At 34.7% G+C, this 24,727-nt stretch overlaps 1 protein-coding gene across 5 annotated transcripts in view; it reads left to right on the forward strand.

The window, feature by feature from the left end:
- Window positions 1-23,276, forward strand: part of pemt (phosphatidylethanolamine N-methyltransferase) — an 86,566-nt gene extending 63,290 nt beyond the window's left edge. For all 5 annotated transcript variants that reach the window (XM_058792757.1, XM_058792760.1, XM_058792756.1 and 2 more), the window contains 2 exons: window positions 20,698-20,772; window positions 23,137-23,276. In XM_058792757.1, the coding sequence (XP_058648740.1) occupies window positions 20,698-20,772; window positions 23,137-23,191 (130 nt within the window). In that variant the 3' untranslated portion in view covers window positions 23,192-23,276. The remainder of the gene's footprint in view (window positions 1-20,697; window positions 20,773-23,136) is intronic.
- The last annotated feature ends 1,451 nt before the right edge of the window (window positions 23,277-24,727 follow it).

The following is a 24,727-nucleotide window of genomic DNA, read 5'->3' on the forward strand; positions in this document are numbered from 1 at the left end:
TCATAAACGTCATAATGCCAACAGCCTTACTTATTTAACCATAACAACCTAATGAGCAACAGAAAATTCTCATACATGCACTCCTGCCGCATTGCAATGCAGTTCAGAAGAGGGAGCCCTCATTCTTAAAGGGGCCACATCTCTTTTTCACTCGTTACCTTGGTTCAGTGATAGTGAAGAGTTTATTATGAAAGTCATGTTTAGTGATAATTTAAAGATAATTAATCATAAATTCATTTAAAATATAAAGATACTACTAATAATAAAACATGTCCAATTAGTAGCCTATGTACAATATAGCTAATAGTTTACTCTTAAATTGGAATTTAGTATTTTGTGTATTCATTTGGGTTTACAGCAATTATAGTACTTTCATGGAGTGTACTTTCATAGAATACAGATTGCGTTATTAGCGAATTATTAATAGCAGTATGCATGTTTTTTTTTTTTTTTATCCTACAGGTGACGTAATGGGCTCCGTACTATTCAGATCACAATGTTAGCAAATTATATAGCATGCATAGCAAATTCAGATGCAAGGTTAGAAATAATATTAGCAGCAGCATGCATAGCAATTCATTTAATTGTGGCTAATATAGCAACGGCAGCAGAAAGTGCATGCAATTTTAGTGATAGGCATAGAGTGGGCTAAAACGCCCCCCTACTATTTTTCCCAAAATAACCACAAGATAAAATCAAGATATATTTTTATTGTAACTATGGACTATGTTGGCAAGAGTGATGTAGAAGTTTTCACCATGAAGCTCACACTGGTGATGTACCGGTGAGAAAACGGATTTCACAGTAAATGATCTAATTTTCAACAGTAAAAAAAAAAAAAAAAGTGTTTTAAAGCTTGTTGTTTGTAGAACATCACAGTTATATATGATATGAGAACAGTACGGCCTGTAGATAGGGAGTATGTGTTATTTAAGAAAAAAATAATTATATTCTCAGAATGACATAATTTTTGTCTCAAACATAGTGTGTGGGGTAAAACGCCTCCAGGGGGTAATGGGATATTACTCTAGTTATTCTGTTCTGAACATCAAATTCTTTGTTTTTCCATCAAATGTATTCTAACTAGTTGGTTGAATAAAAATATTTGGATTATATATTTAAAAAATTACCTCAAGTTAGCATCAGGTAGCTAATTAGCTAGCCAGTTAGCATCAGCTAACAAAATGTTTCAAATAGCCTATTATAATTTTGTAATTCATAATTATTGATTATATTATTTTAAATGTTAAGCTAAAACTGCCTGTACTCTGATTTTGCTGTAAATGTTTAAAGCAAATTGCTTTGTCAGACTGGGGGGCATTTTACCCCACCTATGGGGGTGTTTTGCCTTATAGATGGGGTAAAACGCCCCCTTTGGTAGCCTACAAATTTAATTTTTGTTAAAAATCTAATAACTTGAAAACTCTGGACATTTTTCATACTTGGTTTATAATTTATGCCACTGTCACTAAAACTATTATAACTTTTTCTAATAGTATCACACTGCATACATTGCGGACAGCTTTACCTGTCGTAACGGGTCTATTGACTTTTCATATTGTGCCGCTCACATCTGGCGTAGATACTGCATTAGAGTAAAATAGGCATTTGCCTACTTGTATGCCTATTTAATGGAGCTCTCAGCGGTTCAGTAGCAGCAGCTTGCATAGGCATTCAGTCATCGAGATTTTCTCAGCAGCAGCATGCACAGCATTTCTATGTTGCAATTTTAATTTGGACACAGTTAGTTTAAAAGCAGACAACTGCATTTAAATAAAGTCACTGTAGTGTCTTGCTCAAGACCATCTTGGAACGAGCCATGCATTTAGCAATGATGTGTTCATACAATGCAAACATTGTTTTTCTTAATGTGCAATATAAATATTTTAAACGATCAAAACAAATGAGCAGCTGCTTTTGAGGCAGAATTAGTCCTGGGCATATTACACCACAACTACAGGGTGTACAGTGATTTATTCTTTCGCCAAATATTTTGTTAGCTTATTAATAAATTAAAGGTAAGTATTTCCATTGCAGTAACGTTGATGAACGTTAACGAAAAATATAAAAATTACAACTCTTGAATGACAAATTTAAAACTATTTGCTCAGGCCGCCCGAGCCTGAGTCAGGCTTTCATCTATCAGCCTACAGTGTGATTCCTGTTTGTTAATGACACACATAGTGCGCGTTTCTACCTAGGTAAGTTTGAGCTATTGGCTCAGACACACATAGTTATTTAGGTCATTAGTTAAATAAACCTAAGGGTACAGCACCCAGGTTCACATTGTTAAGCCACTAGTTAATTTATCTGGGCTCCATTTGCCCAGAAACACATTTAACTCAGGTCACTAGTTTAAGCTATCTGGTCAACCGATTAAGTACACACAGTAATAGTTCACTAGTGTTAAGCCATTCGGCAAAGCTGGCCCAGGCTCACATAGATAGTAAACACACAGTCTCACGGCTCTCCGGAGCAGCAGCAGTACATATGTCTTGGCAATAGATCTGCTTGTTCTGGGGGGTTTTATCTTTTATATTCCTTCTGCCTTATAGGGATTATTTTAAGCATATTATTGTATAGCAGCAGCATACATAATTAATTGTTTTGTTTTCTTCTTCCAGCTTTGTTGGGGGGTTATTTTATATGCTATTTGTGCAGCAGCAGTATGTCTTACATACTCATGGCACCGTATCGTCATATGCATTGGCAGTAGCAGATCTATTCCGCCAAGACCAAATACATTAACATTGTCATATCCATCACCATGCTAAAATCTTCCGAGAGTTATCATGATTGAAATTTATAGATACATGCATATGAAGGATCATGTGACACTGGAGTAATGTTGCTGAAAATTCAATTTTGATCACAGCAATCAATTACATTTGAACATTTTCAAATAAAAAACTGGTAAAAATATTTCACAATTTTACTGTTTTTACTGTATTTTTAATCATATAAATGCAACCTTGGTTAGCAGAAGAGACTATCAAAAACATTAAAACATTTATTTATTAGTATATTATATATGCTAATTCACATGTGCAAGTCTCAGCAGAGTCAAGTATGTTAATCAGCTGTTATTTGATCACGGTGTCGCTCTCCCGGGTATTTCTGTGTGTCTAAACCATGAGCTTGTTAATAAAGTACACTCCGCTCCCAAAATCCCCAGAACGCCCGTCTCTATCCTTCCATGATCCCATAAGCGCAGAGAGAGAGCAGACTCTGTGTTTGAGCAAAGCAGATGTTATTTGCACTAATGGATTTCTCAGGAGCTGTGTACTGCTATTTCTGGCTGCTCTCGCTCCTAATAACACATACAGCCGTCTCGCAGGTTGATAAACCTCTCTATTGCCAATCAGAAAAGCGGAATGCGCCTCATGCTGAGAAAGAAATGTGTGTAATTTGAAAATGGCTTGAAATGATGCAAGAGTCGGGTCTATTTTATACCGTATTTATGCAAGTGTTTGACGCCACCAAGTTTGACGTGTGAACAATTAGTGCATTTATTTATGCAGTTGTGATTGTGGACTTTATAAAACCTTGACAACAGTGACCGGACTGGCTTGTTTGTTCACTAGGCAACGGCTGATGGAGCAAACGGCCCGTGGTCTCCTAAACTATAAAGCTGTGTGTGTCTGTGTGTGTGTCTTGGTTTTCTGTTGGTTTCTAAAATCGATTGGGTCCAGCGCAGTCTCTGCCCGTGTGTTTGTGCGTCAGACGCCCCAGGGATGAAAGAAAGGGACCGGCTGCCAGCCATGTGTAGAGAGAGAAATGTGGACACGTGTAGCCCGTTGACCCTCAGATGCTTGTGCCAGGGATGTGAAAACGATTGTGCCAGCGTCTGTCTGCTACGTCATGACATGAATCATCAGTCCACCTGTTGAAAGACTCGCAACGCAGCGGATGCGTTGAGTCGGGATGTAAAGGCCAATTGGTCAGACGGTGAGAGTCAATTTGTCTGGTTTGTGTATCTCACATTATCAACAAACAAACAATAATGTAACATTTTGGTATGCTAGTATTAAAGGAATAGGTCAGCCAAAATGAAAATATGCTGAAAATGTGCTCACCCTCAAGCCATCACAGATGTAGATTAGTTTGTTTCTTCTTCAGATTTGGAGAAATGTAGCTCTGAATCACTTGTTCATCAATGGATCCTCTGCAGTGAATGGGTGCCGTCAGAATGAGAGTCCAAACAGCTGATAAAATGTCACAACAATCCACAAGTAATCCACACCACTCCAGTCTATCAGTTAACATCTTGAGAAGACAAAAACTGACACAAATCCATCAAGACGTTTTTAACTAAAATAGGAGTCTATAATCCATAATAACGCTTCCTCCATTGAAAAAGTCCATCTCCTGTAGTCTCACTTCAAAATCCAGCCACATACTTTTTTAGAGCTGTTTTGGACACTTTTGTCTTGTAAACCCTGCTTGATCTGTTCAGATTTCTCTCCTGATTCAGGAGGAAGCATTATTATGGATTATGGACTCCTATTTTAGCAATGGTTTAATGTTAAAATGTCTTAATGATGGATTTGTTTCTAACAAACATGCAGCTTTTGGCTTCACAAGATGAAAAGAGGTCCAACTATATTATCACAGCTTTATATTTAAAATTTGATATATAAACATGTTTAAGTTTATCGCCTTTCATATTGTTAGCTATGCTGAGATCTCGAGAAAACAATTTAAGAAACATAAGATACTAACAATCATAAAAAGAAGACCAAGAAAGTAGTGTTTCATGGTATCTATGGGCTTCCATATTTGTGGGCATGAGTATCATATTGGACATTGTCACTTCAGAAAAAAAACTGATTACTGAAAAAATTGGTACTGTTGTTTAATTATTTTCATTGAGGAGACCCTCTTTTTTTAAAATAATGAATTAAATAACTCAGGCTCATTTGAAAAATATGACTGACATTTTTGTAAATTAAATTATGCTGCTTTTTGGGCATTTTGCAACACTTTCCAACTGAAATGTCCAGTGAGTGGCACTAAAAGCGAGTTCAGTTTTATCTGAAGCTGATGAATGTGAATCTGACATTGTTTTATTATCACCAGGTGCGCTACCGAGCAAGTTTACTACGTCAGAAAAGACAAACACATGAAGCTGGTTACTTGATGCAAACATCTAAATGTATTAGTTTGCAAATCATGCACTATGGTAAAAGTGTTTTGAGATCATAACATAGTATTGTGCAAGGAAATGCATGAAAATTAATAAGTTAATCAATAATCTGCTCCAGTAATCACACTTTGTGTGAAAAGGAATATAAATGTTGGTGTTTTATTGCTGCTAGTGTTCATTTCAGCTGCTGTATGTACTGTAAATGTACTCTAGGTACCTTTTTGGTGAAATGTAGGTTTATGCATGTTTTTCCAAAGCCTTTGTTTTTTAAAAGCCTCCTCCACCAGTACGTTTTAGTGACCAACGAAAAAAAGCTAATGCGGTTTCTTCCACTAATCGACGTCAACACACACGCTCACTGTTAATGTTTCCAAGCCCTCTTACATGTCGTCTAACCTCTCTGCTCAGGAAGAACCACGTAGGCACTACGCCAACACACAGCACACTCTTAAACCACCTCTCATGCTGTTCCTCCTTCATCCTCTCCTCTTTTCCATCTACTCTTTGTCCATTCACTGGTAGAGTGACCAATGTTCCTTTTACTCTGTAGGAGATCAAGCATCTTAATAATCTTAATAACACGATCATACAAAGGTGCACAGCTGTATCCACACACATCAGCCACTTTCAAACAGCCTATTATGATCTGCTTTTCTTGATTTGAAGAACATTGTAGTGTGCTTCTTTTCTATAATCTCGTATATAGTAGTATCTATAAAATATAGCAATAATATACACATCTGTTCAATGGGTGTCGGTCTTTAAAATGTGTTAATGAAAGAAGCCTCTTATGCTTACCTGTTGCAGTAAAAACAGTAATATTGTGAAATATTATTACTATTCAAAATAGCTGTTTTCTATGTGAATATATCTGTTAAAATGTAATTTATTGCTGTGATCAAAGTTGAATTTTCAGCATCATTACTCCAGTCTTCAGTGTCGCATTATCCTTCAGAAATCATTGTAATATGCTGATTTGCTGCTCAAAAAATATGTCTGATTATTATTATCAATGTTGAAACCAGTTGTGCTGCCAAGTATTTTTATGGAAACGGTGATACATTTTATTTTTCAGGATTCTTTGATGAAAAGAAACGTAAAAAGAACAGCGATTTTGTAATGTTATTAATGTCTTTACTGTCAGTTACCATCCCAAACTTAGTGTAACTAAAACAGATGAAAATCAAAAATTTGACTGAATAATTCATCAGAGCCGTAGGGGATTTATTAGATTTAATACCAGAATGACATGACTTCTTCCCCCATGTCTACATCTTCTTCCTACTTCCTATCTACCTTCTTTCTATTTTATGCAAATGTCCCTGGAAGTATTTTTTTTTTTTTGTCATTTATTTAATTTTATTTTGCAATGAATTAAATGCAATTGGACTTTTGAAAGCAGGAAACAGAAGAGTACAAACAATTTTCACACAGGAATTGCTAGTGAATTTCACAATTACAAAGAAACCGCAAGCGACATTAATTATAAGTTAAGTTGAAGTTTTATTTTATTGTAAATAAAACTAAGGTGATTGGAGTAGAAAAATATTTTTTACAGTGTATAACATTCTCTTCTTGCTGTGTGAAATAAACCACACAGATTCCATACAAACATCGTTTGTATGGGTTTTGAAATCTGGTTAACTGAGATTTGATTGGCAGTGCAGGTGGTTTATTTCATCATCCCGGTCCTGACACGTGTGTGACGTCACACTGCCTACGCCACAGAGGTTAAGAATAGGTGCTGAGAAGAGAACACAACAACAAGAAGAAGTTGGTAAATCCTCTGATGGCTTTAGCTTTGGTCTGGCCTGCACAGTGATGAAGCAGCTCCTGCCCTCCAGCATCACAGCTCTACATACAGAGCACAAATTTCCCAGTTTGGCCTCGTGCTAAAAGCTGACGTCATTACTATAGCAACCAGGGTCCACACGCTTTAAACACCTACTGTACATCCCATCTTATCACCTGCTTATATTAGATGTGATGTTCAGTCCTAATGATTGGGTTTGTCTGCAGTGTTGTTTTCAGTATTGTTCTGCCACGAACACACTGTGCTGTTTATTTTCTGTACTAATTATCCGTCCACATGTCCAGGTTAAACTGGAGATTGTGTTCTTTTATTTGTACTGCTGCGTTCACATGCATTAGTGAAAAGAAACTTGTAACTTTTCGTGAAATGCCAGATGAGAGTGGCTCTTACTGCCCACATGTAATGAAGGTGCACTCACACACACACTTTTATATTCTTTTCAATAATTCTGTCTGGGGAAATTAATTTATTTACTTTAATATTAGTAAAAATGTATCTTTTTAACGCATCTGCTAATGCAGGTCGAATTTTGAAAATATATAGATCATGAATATTTCTTACTGGCCAGCAAATCTTAATTGTCTCATCTTGAACCTTTTCTAATGAATTTTAATATTATTTGCTCTCATTTAATATTATTTTAGATCATATATGGATGTTATTATATCAAATAATATTATGTGTGTGTGTATTTTTTATTTATTTAATTTTTTTTTTTGCTTTATCACTTTTTTAATACACACCTCCTAACATACCAGTTGAATTAGATATGTATTATTATTTAATAGTATGTTAGTTCATATTTGGCTGTTATTATATCAAATAATATAAAAATGCTTTTTATTTTAAACCTCATCTAAGAAAATGTATGAATCGTTAATATTTCTTCCTGGCCATCAAATCATAATTTTCTTAATTTTCTAATCATGTTGTCAGGAATTTTTAAATTATTCAGTATTATTTTAGATCATATTTAGCTGATATTATAGCAAATGATATTATATCAAAGCAATTTGCATTTTGTTTTTTACTTCATCAAAGAAAATGTATGAATTGTGAATATTTCTTACTGTCCATCACATCTTAATTTTTGTAATTTTTTAGTGTTGTTGTAATGAATTTTAATATTATTTAATATCATTTTAAATTTTATTTTATTTTATTTCATCTGAGAAACTTTATGAATCATTAAATATCTTACTGTCTATCACATCGTAATTTTCTAATCTTGTAATCATGAATTTTAATATTATTTGATATATTATTTTGTAGATATTTAGCTGTCGTTATTATTACTTTTCAGTATGCATGAATTCATTATATTGCTTTATTTTAAAGTTTCACTCCTGACAAGCCTCACATTTTGAAAAAAACATTGATATACTGTAAATTTATACACCATTACTATTAGACATATGTCTTGAATATTGTCATGAATAAACTAATAACAGGTGTGCGGGTCTCTCATATAACTGCATACAGTGATTGTACGATTTCAGACTCAAGAACTCAGCCTGAAACTGAGAGCAATATTTCTTTGTGTTGTTCTGTTTTTCAGGTTGCGAGCCCTCTTTTTTGTCAGTAAAGCTGGTTAAATTGCATCTGTCCTTCAGTAGATGTGTATCAGTAACTGTGACGTGTGAGCTGCGTTTGCTTTGTGATTTCTGAGGATCGGTGAGCGATAGACAGGCAGGTTTACATGCAATCTGTGCTGAAAGATCTGCAGCTTTCATTGTAGTGTTTAAAGGCTGACGTTCACAGAGCTCTACTGCGCATATAACTCGTCTCTTGCATTTTTGTTTTGGTCAGATTATTTGCAGTGCAGTCGCAGGGCTATTTAACCCTCTCCTATACTGTTTAGTCATTTTATACTTAAATAAATACATTTATTTATTTATTTACATTTTTTTGCTCTGATTGGTATACGAAAAAAGGTCTATAGAAAATATTCACCCAAATGACCGCCATGGAAAATTAAGAGGAACTAGGGAAAAATACAGGTGCTGGTCATATAATTAGAATATCATCAAAAAGTTGATAACAGATATATTTCAAATGTTTATTTCTTTTAATTTTGATGATTAGAGCTTACAAATATTAGAATATTTACATTTGAGTTTGAATAAATGACCATCCCTACAGTATAAATTCTGGGTATCTCTTGTTCTTTGAAACCACAATAATGGGGAAGACTGCTGACTTGGCAATGATCCAGAAGACGAACACTGACGCCCTCCACAAAGAGGGTAAGTCACAGAAGGTCATTACTGAAAGGTGTGGCTGTTTACAGAGTGCTGTATCAAAGCATATTAAATGCAAAGTTGACTGGAAGGAAGAATTTGGGTAGGAAAAGGTGCACAAGCAACAAGGATGACCACAAGCTTGAGAATACAGTCAAGCAAAGCCGATTCAAACACTTGTGAGAGCTTCACAAAGAGAGAACTGAAGCTGGAGTCAGTGCATCAAGAGTCACCACGCTCAGACGTCTTCAGGAAAAGGGCTACCAAGCCACTTCTGAACCAGAGACAACGTCAGAAGCATCTTACCTGGGCTGTGGAGAAAAAAAACTGGACTGTTGCTCAGTGGTCCAAAGTCCTCTTTTCAGATCAAAGTAAATTTTACATTTCATTTGGAAATCAAGGTCCCAGAGTCTGAAGGAAGAGTGGAGAGGCACAGAGTCCATGTTGCTTGAAGTCCAGTGTGAAGTTTCCACAGTCTGTGATGATTTGGGCTGCCATGTCATCTGCTGGTGTTGGTCCACTGTGTTTTCTGAGGTCCACAGTCAACGCAGCCATCTACCAGGAAATTTTAGAGCACTTCATGCTTCCTTCTGTTGACAAGCTTTATGGAGATGCTGATTTCATTTTCCAGCAGGACTTGGCACCTGCCCACACTGCCAAAGGTACCAAAAGCTGGTTCAATGGCCATAGTGTTACTGTGCTTGATTGGCCAGCAAACTCGCCTGACCTGAACCCCAGAGAGAATCTGTGGGGTATTGTGAAGAGGAAGATGAGAGACACCAGACCCAACAATACAGATGAGCTGAAGGCCACTATCAGAGCAACCTGGGCTCTCATAACACCTGAGCAGTGCCACAGACTGATCGACTCCATGCCACGCCGCATTGCTGCAGTAATTCAAAAGGAGCCCCAACTAAGTATTGAGTGCTGTACATGCTCATACTTTTCATTTTCATACTTTTCAGTTGGCCAAGATTTCTAAAAATCCTTTCTTTGTATTGGTCTTTAAGTAATATTCTAATATTTTGAGATACTGATATTTGACTTTCATGAGCTGTAAGCTCTAATCATCAAAATTAAAAGAAATAAACATTTGAAATATATCAGTCTGTGTGTAATGAATGAATATAATATACAAGTTTCACTTTTTGAATGTAATTAGTGAAATAAATCAACTTTTTGATGATATTCTAATTATATGACCAGCACCTGTATATATTTAAAGCTGCAGTCCATAAGTTTTGCCTCTTTGTCGCCATCTCTGTTTGAAAATCTGGAATTGCAGCTGCTTGCGGAATTATCTCACTTACGTGGGGTTGTGCGCGTGGCTCCAGCTCGGATGAATCTAATGTTTTGAGGTGAATGCTTGGCTGTCAGTCACCGCACTGGTGTGGATGTTTATTGTACTTCACGATCACAGATTCTAGCCTACGTCTTGAATATATGACCCAAATAAGAATTTTCACCATATATTGCCATCTGAACAAGTAAGTAACAAGTCTGCCACGTTTGTTCTGACCAACTGAGGAAAAAAGCATTACCGTAAATCGCGCTACCAATGGTGATTATATCTAACGATCGGTTAGCTCATATCACATCTAACCGTGCAAATTATTATTATCGTTATTCTTCATTCTTAAATAATTAATGTTAACAACATCAGCATTGCTTCACTATGAGTATAGTGTGTATTAGTGTGTAGATTTCAATTTCTTTACAGTCTAATCCAGGGGTGTCAAACTCATTTTAGGTTGAGGGCCGGATCGAAGAAATTGTCCCCTTGTGCAGGCCGAATTACCTTTTGTTAAACCCTAGTTTGCTCACAATTACAAATAATATTAACCATACATACTATAATATATATATTTTTTTTAAATCTAGGAAAACATTTTTCAAAGATGATGCTATATTTTAGGGGTGTGCAATATTGACACAAAATGTCTTTTTTTTTTCTTTAAATATTAATTACCATATTTTGCAGAGTATGTTTTTGAGATGATTGGTTTAAGGCTGTCATGGATAAATAAATAGCCGCCAGTAGGTGGCAGCAAGTCCCCGTCTTAATGAGTGATTCATTGACTCATTCATTCAAAACGTTTGGTTCGTTTAGAAACTAAGCTAGTTGTCTTTATGAAATGGCAAACTGAATCATTGACTCAAAAAGACAGATTCATTCAGTAACAAAATACACAGTGCTGCTCGTTGACGAAAAATTGGTCTTACTCCGGCTTTGTTAAAAACTTTTCCTTGCCGAGACAGAGATAAACAGACAGCGTTGTGACTAAAATGTAACACGCTTAATACTAGCACCTTGTTTGTTGAGCTGTTGTATAAAATCAATTCATTTGCGATCGTGCTGACATTCGGGAAAGCAACACTCTTGTTATTAGCGTTACTTAACAATCATGACATAAATAATAAAAACAAAAACTCTTACAGGGCATTTTTGCCTCCAAATCTTGAATTATATTATAACTGTATTCTGATTGCCTTCATCCGGCACTGAAAAAGTCCAGTGCACTTGCAAAAGTTACAAAATGTCAATTAAAACAACAGTTCAGTATTAGTACACAATAAATATCACACAGCCCTAGCTCATTTACTTTTTCTATGCTAAGCTGTCCAGTGCACCGCAGTGTCGTTTAATATTGCACACTTTTATCACAGCAATGGGTTGTGATTAAACATAACGTTACCTGTCTGCGTTGAGATCACAGAACCTTTCTTTCCATTTCTCCTCAAATAGCCTGTCCGCACTTCCAGGTCATTTTTTTTTGTTCTTTTGGGCATGTTTAAAATAATGTTTTATTTATTATTTTATATTATTGTTCAAATCATCCCGCGGGCCAGATTGGACACCTTTGTTTGCCGTATGTTTGACACCTCTGGTCTAATCTAATCGTCATGCCATTTGAATTTCATATTAAGAAATTCTTTTAACCCAAAAAGCAAATTATTCTTTCTTCGAACTGTTTTCTTTAAAATACAAACCTTGTGTAATCCCAGGCTATCTGTAATCAGAAGCACATTTAAAACGGTAATATAATTTAATTTCATTCACATGTGTTTCATAAACACATAATCCTTTCTGGATTACAATCCGCCATCAAAATGATACATTTAATTATTAGCTGCTGTGAGAAAAGGCTATAAACAATCTGCCACCTGCAGGATCCTCACATGAGATAGTTTAGTAGCCGGGACAACTTCTTTATGTTTACAGACATGACATAATGACGCAGTGCCATGCTCGAATTTCACTAAAATTAGAAAACATTATTATAAGCCAACCGTTGTGAATCGGGCTAAAGTAAGGTGATAGTTTTGAACACTGGCTGGTTATGTACTTGCTCAAATATTGATTTCGGATCATTTTTAACCAAAAGAAGTTACGGACTGCAGCTTTAAATATAATTATAATATACATATATTTATTTTTATTATATATATATTATAAAATCAGCTCATAAAACATGGGAAAGTCTGCAGATTCTGCTTGTTTTCCTACATGTAGATGAAGTGGATGACAAACCAACCTGCATCAAATTAACCTACTTCCTCTAGTGATGCAGAAGGGCCTTTGTTAGGTAACTTATGCATGAATATGAGAGGACAAGAGGAAGTCTTTGAGGAGGTCATTTTAAGCAATTGTGGTCATTATTTTACAGGCCTGTGAATAAGACTGTTCTGTGAGGACGGCTCTGTACATCAGCATCCGGAGCTCAAGAACGGGGTCAATCAGCAAAGTAATCATAAAAGATGTTGTCTAAATGTTGAAAAGAAGCGTTTCATAACCATAAAGATTGGTCTGATCACCGTTGTCCATGCAGTGAGACTCAAAAAAATATTTCGGCCTGAATTTAAGATTTATGCATTCGAGTTGCATATAAAATTTCCATCCATTTGGATTACACAGTGTCAACGTGTAAAGTAATACATTTGATTTATTGTGATTCCTTCTGCATTCAAAATATAGACCTGGTTATTGTGTGTTTTAAAAAACATTCAGTTTATTAGTTCTGTTACAGAAGTCTGACCTGTTCCACCCGCTTCTTTTTTTTTTCTCCCCATAAATCATAAGCAGTGTCTCAGAGTTTACCAATCACAGAATCCGTTAAGTGTGACATCACACTTTACAAGCTCCACCCACGACTGTTGACGGACACCGCACTATTAGCCGAGACTCCGCCCTGAGTAAGCCGCACACAATCTGCCATGTTTATCTTCACGCTAGAGCATTTAAAAGCAGCATTCAAATAAGAAATGTCTTCTTATTAAAGCTGTAGACGTCATTCTGGAGGAGCAGTGATTGATTTTCTACTTTTATTTTATTGTTTCCAAAATTTTAACAGCATAGACAGCAGTAGGTACTGTATATTGTACTGTCACTTGATACACAGATCTAATATAAACATGCAATTTCTTTCCCAGTTGTTTACCTTCACAAACATAACCGACTGTGTTTTTGTAACTTACGCATGTTTTTAACATGAACTTAGTTTAATGCTCACATGCCATGTGACAGCCGCTTTCTGTGCGCTTGCTTCAGAAGTTATATCAGAAGCTTAAACTGATGTGGCATTAAAACGCATGATTTTAGTCAGATATACATGATTATCAAAACCAAACAGATGTTTTTATCTGAGATATGAGCTCTAAAAGGGGGCGGGGAACAGCAGCTCATTTGCATTTAAAGAGACATGCATGAAAACAGAGTGTTTATGCATCCACTCAAAATAGGTGTTTTCAAAATGATGTAATATAATTGATCTGTGGGGTATTTTGAGCTGAAACCTCACAGTCACATTCTGTGGACACCTGAGACTAATGTTACATATTGTAAAAAGGGGCATAATAGTTGGCCTTTAACATTTTCGGAATGCTCTGAAACAAAATAGTAACATTAAAAAAATTTAGATGAACGTCCAACTTAAAAGTTTCAGTAGAAAGTTCCATGAACAGTTTTTAAATAATGTTTTTTGTGCTAACGTTTTGAGAACATTAGTGAAGCCCAGATAGCATTCTACTAACGTTTATGGTTGTTCATAAGAGAACGTTTCCTGTTAGCTGAGGGAAAAAATGAGGGAATCACATGAAAACATCTGATATTTCACCCCAAAATCAAGAGAAAAAAAATTACATTTTGCAAATGAAGTAAAATGTCAGGACTTCGCTTCCATTTTTATTTTATTTATTTATTTATTGTACTTATTTATTTTTAATTTTATTTGATTTTATATGACAATTAAACATTTCCTTCCTGATTGTCATTGCTGTAATGAGTCTAGAATTTTCATTATTATAATTATTAATATTTTTGGTTGTGTGTTTTTATGTTTTGTTCCCATTATTCTTAATGGTGATTTCATTACTGAAAATATAGAATTACAGTGTAATACAGACAATATTTTATTTTTCGGATCTCGGAATCACCTGATTCAGTTCAAAAAACTGGGGTTAAATGATTCGTTCATGAATCTCCAGTTCAGCTGCTCTGTTACTGATCCGTTTCTAACACAAAGCAATCATATAGCTTCAGAAGACATATGGAGCACTCTTATGAAAGCTGTTCAGGTTTATAACGACATGAGGGTGAGATATGATGACAGAAGTCTCCTTAAAACTTCATATTAACCCAGTTTCCAGTCTTTTATTCCCTCTGTGAGGCTGCAATTAGGTCAAGACTTGAACTGTCATTACTATTTATTGCAATGAAGGCTGTCGTTTGGGTAACGAGCGTAACTATATTACGTTATACTGCACCCGGAGGAACTTCACATCACTGTCTTCATTAGATGTTCTGCTTGTGATTGGCCAGTAGGATGTGATTAACCCGAATGACTCGAATCAGATGCTTGTGGAGAGCATGGAAGCGGTCATTAATGAACGGCACTTGATGTCTTTCTCTGAAGATGTCAGATGTTATGAGGAGCATATTTGCAATGAATGAATGTTTCCCAGAAGCTTTTATAATGTACTTCAGAGCTCGGTTTCACAGCACGAAAAAGTTCAGTTTGCACTTAATATGAGTTCAAGGAAAAGGTCAAATCATGTGAATATACCATATCTGTCGTTTTCAGTAAGTGCACTCTGAAGTGGTTCAAAGAAAAGAAAATGTGTCAAACACAGACTCCAACTGTGAACATGAGTCGTCTTAATTATTAAACTCAAGTCATAGACCTTCATAAAATCTGTTTTCTTGCTTGTTTTATATACACGTTTACTGCTGAATCACTGACGAACATTTTCTACTGTTTAATAATTAAAACTTTTTTCATTGCAAATAACTAGCAAATAAGCTGCTCTAAAAAGTGTCTTGAAGGCCATAGACTGCGTAAAAGTGTGAGGAACGAGCTAAAGTTGATTCAATTCAGGCTGTAAATGTGAAGAGTGAAGCTGAAATGCTGTGATCACAGGAGGGAACCTTAACCAGGTCACACCGTTAAAGCTTCATCTGTCCGAGCTAATAATTAACCAGCAGAAACGCAGGTGAGACGCCTCTGTCAGGAGAAGACACAGTAAAAATGAATGAAATCAGAGAAGTGGAGCAGAAATGTGCATGTTAGGCCACCCTGACCTCACGAAAATGAGATAATCGCATGAAAACATCTGACATTTCACCCCAAAACCAAGAGATTTTTTTTTTTTTTTTCATTTAATTTAATATTATTTCATTTAATTATTTTTTAAAATATTTTATATTTTATTTCATTTTATTTATATGACAATTAAACATTTCCTCCATGATTATCATAACTGTGGTTTAGCAAATGGGTCTAGAAGTTTTTTTGTTTAGTTTTTTGTTTAATTTTATGATTATTAATATTATTATATATTTATGTAGTATTATGCTATTATTCTTAATGGTGATTTTCATTACTGAAAATATGGAATTACAGTTTAAATCAGTATGAATTAAGATACAAGAAATAATACCATGATAAATAAATACTTTACAATTGAGATAATAAATTGTCTTTATTTTCTATTCTATTCTATTCTGCGTGACAATTAAACATTTCCTCCTGGTCAACATTGTTGTATTGAGTCTAGAAGTTTTACTTTGTAATTTTTTTTGTAATTTCCTTTATTCTCTATAGTGAATTCCATTAGATTTTCATTAATGAAGATTTAGAATTCATTTGAAATTGATATGAATTAATGTACAACAAATAATACCATGATAAATAAATACTTTATCATTCAGATAATATATTGTCATTTTTATTAATGACATTTTATTTTGGTCACAAAATAACTTAATCTACAAAATATCTGCCATTCTCTGTCTGGTAAAGTATTCATCACTGATCTTCTAGTTTAAGACGAAGGTCATACCGTGATTATTCAGATCTGAAGTGTGTGAAGTTGTGGAGGATGGCATGTAATAATCTGAAACTCACGCTGAGCTCCATAACGTGTCTCTGTGCCATTCACATTAAAATCAGATTCACAATCAAGCCAGAAGTGGTAGAGCTTTTGAACGGCAGTCTTCAAGGATGTGAAAAGAAGCTCTGATGAAAGGAGATTGCTTTTAAAGTGCAGTTTGACAGAGTGAAAGCAGCTGACGTTTGATGTGCGTCATGGAGATTTTTACACATACAGTATTTTCCTTCCAGCCGTTCAGTTTTGTTCCTCTACACTGTAAAAAAATAAAAAATTCAGCAAACTTAAAAAGTTTAAGGCAACCAGCTTCAGCAGATTTTTGAGTTTCCTCAAATTTTTGTTGTATAAACTTAAATCAAGTTGAGAAAACGCAAAAATCTGCTAAAGCTGGTTGCCTTAAACTTTTTAAGTTTGCTCAACTTTTTATTTATTCATTTTATTTTACAGTGCTGGAAAAAAATCAAAAGTTGAGAGAACTTAAACGTTTAAGGCAACCAGCTTCAGCAGATTTTTGAGTTTTCTCAACTTGATTTAAGTTTATACAACAAAAATTTGAGAAAACTCAAAAATCTCCTACAAAAATACGTTGAGATAACTCAAAAATCTGCCGAAGCTGGTTGCCTTAAACTTCTTTTTATTTTTTACATTTGGTTATGGGTGTATCTTCCAAATTGTGATTCTGAATTAATCACTTTTTAAAATTATTTATTTTAAGAAAAGTGATGAAAAGTGGCAGTAAAAAGACAAAGTTACAAAAGATTTATATTTAATTTAAATGTTGTACTAATCGTTGGACATTTATATTCGTCTGATTCATCTGTGAAAGTTAAACTATTAAGAAAATAAATGTTTTATTGGCAACAAGTTCAAATACAAGTTATTTTATTTCAGCTATTGTTTATTTTACAATGTTTGGAGATAAGTTTAGTTAACTATTAGGGCTGTGCGATTAATCGAAATCGAACCGCAATCGCGATTTGAGATGTTGCGATTTTACTAATCGCAAAGCCTGCGATGTGGACGCGATGTTCCAGATCAAACGCAAATGCATGACTGCCAGTCTTGAGTGGCAAAAAAAAAAAATAGAAAGCGCGCAAGTAGGATTATGGCATCTACAAGGTCAAATCAATAGTCAGGCAAAGTAATACTAAAGAAAATTTTATGTAATATGAGATTACTTCGGCTTCGAAATGACAGACACCAAACAAAAAAAGTTTAATTTGCAAGAGCTGTGCCACAACGCAAAAGAGCTCCCTTATCGGTTCTGCTTTTAGTACTGGAGAATAAAATATACATTTTCTTATTTGTTTTTATTAGTACATGAACGTTATCTTACACATTTTCTTACGAGGCTTGACGCACGTGCGCAACCTGTGTCAACTCGCGCCTGGCTCCGCGTTTGAAACAAATGTAAATTCAGTCTAACTGCTTTGCTAAATTCACTTGGATGAAATTAAACATTCAGCACATTTTCCACTTGTTTTTATTATTATTATCAATTAGATATTTTCCCCAAATCGCACAGCCCTATTAACTATAACAATATCTGTTTTTACTGTATTTTTTTTTTATCAAACATAGACATGCTGAGCATAAGCATTTCTTTAAAATAAATAAATAAACAAATAAATAAAACATTAAAAACTAAAAACCTTTGCAGCATTTGTATGACCTTCCAAATAATTAAATTAAAGGGAAATATCTGGATTGTTAATCCTGTTGCTTTGTTGCACTGCAGGTTTTTCCTTTACTGTAAGTTTACTGCAAATTACATATTCATAACTACAGTAATTCTTATCTCTTGTATTGAATATTTGTCATGTCATTCTATTTAATTCGCTTATGACCATGAGGTGCAGATAATTACATTGTGGCAGAACGGAAGCCAATCGCCACATGATTGTTTACGTTTCTGATCAAACGGATAATTAGGGACAAACTATTTAAGGAGGGTAAGACCTGGTTCACGCATGACAGAAGTGTGAGTAGCGCATGCTACGGTGCGAAGAGTGAGTCTTTTTGGAAGAAGGAGTGAAGTGAAGGACGAAAACAGTGACCTGCAGGGGTAACTAGTACTTACCTGGATTTTGGATGCCATGTCAGGTGTGTTGTGGGGTTAGTTGTGTGACGCAGACTCTCTATTTTGGTTGCTGGCTGAAGTGCGTGCCCTGGATTATGCCTCATTACCGCTCTTCTAGTTCGTGCTGTGAATGAAGACTCTGTTGTCCACCTGTACTCCTAATGCTCCAAGCTGAAGATCAGCTGCACACGGTATAAGTGAAACGCATACACGCTACACACACGCCATGTACTCTTGGGGGCTCAGGGGCTCCATTGTGTCTGAAACGTAAGGTTTCACGGGAGCGAAATCGGCATTGAGGAAACGGCACTACATCAACCTTACTCAAGTCGGGTTTCTGAAAATTAGTATTATTGTCGTCTTTTCCCCTCAGTCTTTACCTTTCTCCTTTGTTGTTTATTTTTACTTCTTCTTTTTCCCTTCCCTGCACTGTAAAGAATGACTGTAATTTTAACGGTTAAAAACTGTGAAAATGCTACAGTAAAAACCTGTTAAATGGTTAACGGTAAGTTCCCCTAATATATATGGTGAAAAACTGTAATAGACATTTCAGACAATTTTACGGTGAAATACCGTTTTTAGAAGTGAAAAAGAATATAAAATTTACAGGGAAATTGACATTCCCAGAATTCCCTGCATTGCATTTCAAATTTAGTTTGAATTTGATGTTTTTTCTTTGAAATAACTGTTTTTTCTTAGTTTTTTCTCATCAGTTATGTTTATTAGGGTTGTTTGTTACATCTAATGTTGTTAAATTAATGTTTATTGCAAATTTCAGTTTAATGAGTCTCACCATTATGGTGTTTAGTGTTTGTGTGAATGACACTGTGCACCTTCTATATATGTTATTATTTAAAAGCTGCTTGTGATGGGCTTTGGTTCATCATGTAACTCTCTCATCACCACCTGCATTTGGTGGTTATCAGTGTATTTCAAAGGTACAAAACAGATTTCAGTACTTCAATAGGTTGGTATATTAACATTATATCAGTTGATGAAATTACGGTATTTGACTGTAAATTTAAGTTAAAACCGTAAAACCTAGAATGTTGCTACCGTGTTATTTACGGTAGAATTCCGGCAACCACAGCTGCCAGTTTTTTACCGTAAATTTTACGGAATTGTTTTTACAGTGTGGTTTATATGGTGTGGTTAAGTGAAATGTCAAATTGACTCAAGGCGTCTTGGTTGTGTTAGACCATTGTGTTGTATTTGACACGTGGTTTTGCTGTGTAATAAATTTGCATATGCAGTGTATTGTACGTGTAGTTTGATTAATTTCCCCTTTAAGACTTTCTTATGTACTTTAGTGGTTTTAATGAGTTATCTGGAGTTTATTTATTGACAGATTTTAAACCCTGTCTGGCGCCCGAACAAAAGTATTGAGTTTTTTGTCCCTACTCTCAGGACCACCACTGTTACAACATTTAAAATGACTTTGACTCGCTTCCTTTGCATCTTTTCCAATTCTTGCTCAAAAAGCCTTTCTGTCAGGTGTTTGTCTGGTCGTATTACATTATGACTGCAGTTACTGCACTGACGTACAAATGGTTTTCAATTATGTTCTTATCAAAAGGTGTTTTGGTGAACAGAAGGGAGGAAAATTCAGCAATATAAGCAGTAATTGACTGTATTTTATGCTCAACAGTTGTAGAATCAGGTCAGGGGTGAGACTGAGACACAAATACGCTTAAGTAACCGGCCATTTTATTGTTTGCATATTCAGATACAGTCAGTGCTTTTAAACTTGATTGTAAACAGTAAGTTGGATAAACTTTAATACTGTGTAATCATGTGTATGAATCGTTATTTGTTAGAAACTGTTTCGATTGGGTTATTTACGTGCCTGTGACCATTACTAAGTTTCTTAAAATAGTTAGACTGCTGTTTCATAAGAAACTTGTTTGCATTGCAAGTAATGAGGCATTATCTGATAAAATATGCACTAATTTGCATACATTTCCAGAACATAAATCTGAATGATGTTCAGAATATGGATAGGAATGAAAGATGTCATGTGTTTGTCTCTTAGGAACGCCAGTCCTGTCGGAGTGATCCTGACCGCAGTGGTCTACTTGTCCTATAAAGTAGCTGTTGCATATGAAGGGTAAGTGTCAGTTTTCATATTCCACATACTGTCATGACTTATTATGAAATAGATTTACCTTACCTTTTTTTTTTTTTTTTTTTGGCAATTCTTTAATCATTCTTTTGAGTCCTTCAAAAACCTCAACCAGTGTAGATCACTCTTAAATGATCAAGAACCGTGCAAAAATTATGCATCTTAATTTTACAATATTTTTGTTTATTATTATGGTTGTTTTTAATGGTATAATTTTTTTAATTAATTTATTTGTTTGTCTGAAAGCTAAAGATCTAAAAAAAAATTACAATAATTATAAATTAAAAATATATAAATTAAAGAAGTAAATATAAATTTATAAACAACATTTTAAATAAAAATGACCCATTTAAAAAACTATTAACAATACTAATAATAATCATTTTAATAATAATAATATTCTGTTTCCAATTTAGTTACAGCTTAAATTCAATCAATTGTTAGCCTGAATTACATTTTGACAGATTTACTGTACATAAGACATCGGAAAGTTATGCAAGTGTGGAAGGAGCCATTTATGCAGCTCAATTTCAGTAAATGTTTTTGTTTGAAGCTATAGATTATTTCAACGATTTAAAAAAATTAGGAAAAAATTATAAATAGTTATGAAATAATATATAATAATTTGGTCTCCTTTCTCCTTGCTTCTTGATGTAAAATATCTTATACAGTATTGATTAAATCAATTAACCATAGTAAATAATAGATTCAATTCCATAAATTAAATTTTCATAAAAGGATATCTAGAAAAGTTGAAAAGTTGCTGTGCTATTGAAACAAAACGACGTATAAAAAGCATGCCTTTGACGCACACCCGTGTTCTTGTTTCTTTTTTACTTCTGAGACACAAGCGATCGTCTGAGACGCGCTAAAAATGATGCAAGTAAAGGTCAGTCCTCTCCTGCGGCAATAAAAGGTTCAGCAGAAAAGCTGCCAACTTTCCTCCGTAGAGACAGGAATAAATATGGGACTCAAACTCACACATACGCTGTCAAGTCTCTATGGCGACCAAGACGGACAGAAAACTGCACTTTAATAGCACTAAAACAAGAACAACAACAGCTTATTAGCAGTCTGACCTGAGCGTGCTGACCGATAATTACAGGAAGACAGAAAAACCCCCTCCGAGGGGCCGCACTCTTCTGTTCATTGTGTCCGCAGGTTTTATAAAAATGCTGAATGGAGCTACGAATCATGATTATTAAACCACTTTTGTCACTTGAAATAGCATAAACTTTAACAAAAATTATATATATATATATATATATATGCTGTCAAATGATTAATCACGATTAATTGCATCCAAAATAATAGTTGTTTAAATAATATATGTGTATGTACTGTATATATTTATTATGTATATAAAGACACACACATACAGCATATATTTTGAAAATATTTACATGTATTTACATGTATATATAAATATATTTAATATATAAACGTTACATATTTTTCTTAAATATATATATGCATGTGTGTGTATTTAAGTAATGTTTAATTTTGCAGTTTTTTTATTTGTTTTATTTAATTTTTTAAATAATATGTTTAATATTAGATTTTAAGTCAATGTTGGCAATGTTTAAAACTGTATTAAGACAAAATTGTGGTCCTGTAACAGGATTGCAAAACTTGTGAACCTCATTTATAACAATATAGACAATAAAACTGCTCAAAAATGTTTTCGTAACATTTCCTTAAGATTAAACACCTCATTTCACTGACAGTTAGTTAATTATATTGTTATTTATTTAATTGTATTTTATTTTATTTTGCTTTGTTTTTAAACACTATCTCTAATTTTGGAGTTAATGTTTGTTAATTGTTAAAATTGTGACACCCAGGTAGTAGAATCAATTGATTAAATTTTTAAATTTAAGTTTTATATTTATTTTATTTTAATTTCATATAAATGTATCATTTTAATTTTACATTTTAATTTGTTAGTAGTAGCCTCATTTAGACCTTTCTGCATCACTTTTGATTTGATTTATTTTATTTTATTTTATTTAGTTTTTTAAATAATGTTTAATTTTCACGTTTGCAGTTGTATTTAGACTATTCTGCCCCAAGTTAACAGGGTTGCAAGAATTTCAAACCCCATATATAATGAATAGACAATAAAGCTGCTCGTAAATGTTTTCTTAACATTTCCTGAAGGTTAAGCACCTCTGTGTCATCAGTGACTAAGGCCCTATTTTCTGCCCTATTTGTGGCGAGCGTCTCTCTCTCACACACACACACACACACACACACACACACACACACAGGTGCCAGGCACAGGCTGGTACGCCTCACAGCTCTTGAGATTTACAATCTGTGTTTGCACTCACCTTCTCGTGTTTGCAGACCGTTCACCGAGGAGATCTACCGGCGGAGGAGCCAGCGCTGCAAGCACAAGTAAAGATGCTCAGATTCCTGATCCACGCTGACGCTGCTCGCTCTGGGTTGGGAAACTGTGGAAGGAGATGATTTCAGAGTTAAACACCTGCAGCATTTAAATGACTGTGTCTGATTTATCGGAATAATATACTGACGGTATAAAGAGAGTTAAAGAGCAAATTGCACATTGATGTTTAACACTTGTACCGCAATATTGAATGCAAACTGTGAATGCAATGACAATCTAAAGCTGTAGCAATCAAATATCCAGCTGCTGGTAATCTGTAGTTTGCTCACAAATGATAACCATAAAAGATGCGATTGTTTTTATTTCCTCGATCCATTCCTAATGCACATCTAGGCTGAAATCAGCTGTTTTAAGGTCCATTTGATTCATGTGAATGTACTTTGCTCTGTTTTATTTGAGGATGCATGTTTTTCTTTCCAAAGGTAAAATAAATGGACACATCCTGTTCTTTCACTATGTACACACTCTTCTTCCTTTTCTTCCTACTCTAATGGTACACATACAAATCAGGGCTTCCCAAATGGTTTTGTCAGCTGAACCCCTTAGACGTCATGTATTTACTTGAAGTCCCTCTGAGAATTTAAGCTAATATTCAACAACGCATTTGCATCATTATGGCTCTCTGATGTTGGTTGACATGCAATTAAATGAATAAAATATTTAATCTTTAATTAGTATGTTTCATTTTGATTTCATTTTATTATTATTATTATTATCAAACTCTAATTTCAAAAGAATGCCAATATATTACTGCTGTACTATTTTATTTACAACAACTGTACTATAAAATAAAATAAAATATTATATTATATTTTATAATAACTTTCCCACATGCACATTACACTCACATTAAACTGCCATCACAATGAGAGTCCAAACAGCTGATAAAAACACCACAATAATCCACACCACTCCAGTCCATCAGTTAACATCTGGAGAAGACAAAAGCTGCGCGTTTGTAAGAAACAAATCCATCATTTTTAACTAAAATACGAGTCCATAATCCATAATAATGCTTCTCCAGTGAAAAAGTGTTCTGGTCTGAATCAGGAGAGAAATCTGCACAGATCAAGCATCGCTTACAAGACAAAACAGCTCTAAACAAATATGTGGCTGGATTTTCATGTGAGAGACAACAGGAGATGCACTTTTTCACTGGAGGAAGAGTTATTATGGATTATGGATTTTATCTTAATGATGGATTTGTTTCAGCTTTTGTCTTCTCCAGATGTTAACTGATGGACTGGAGTGCTGTGGATTACTGTGATGTTTTTATCAGCTGTTTGGACTCTCATTCTGACGGCACCCATTCACTGCAGAGCATCCATTGCTGAGACACTGATGCAATGCTACATTTCTCCAAATCTGATGAAGAAACAAACTCATCTACATATTGAATGGCCTGAGGGTGAGCACATTTATTACTTAAAAGCATTAACAGACCATGTTAACCACTCAAACCTTGAGCCCTTGACCCGGCCAACAGTCCGCTGTTAAGAACAGTCTCTCAATGATTTTGGATTCTGCTGC

This window comes from Onychostoma macrolepis, chromosome 12 (genome assembly GCF_012432095.1).
Source record: "Onychostoma macrolepis isolate SWU-2019 chromosome 12, ASM1243209v1, whole genome shotgun sequence".
Classification (NCBI taxonomy): domain Eukaryota; kingdom Metazoa; phylum Chordata; class Actinopteri; order Cypriniformes; family Cyprinidae; genus Onychostoma; species Onychostoma macrolepis.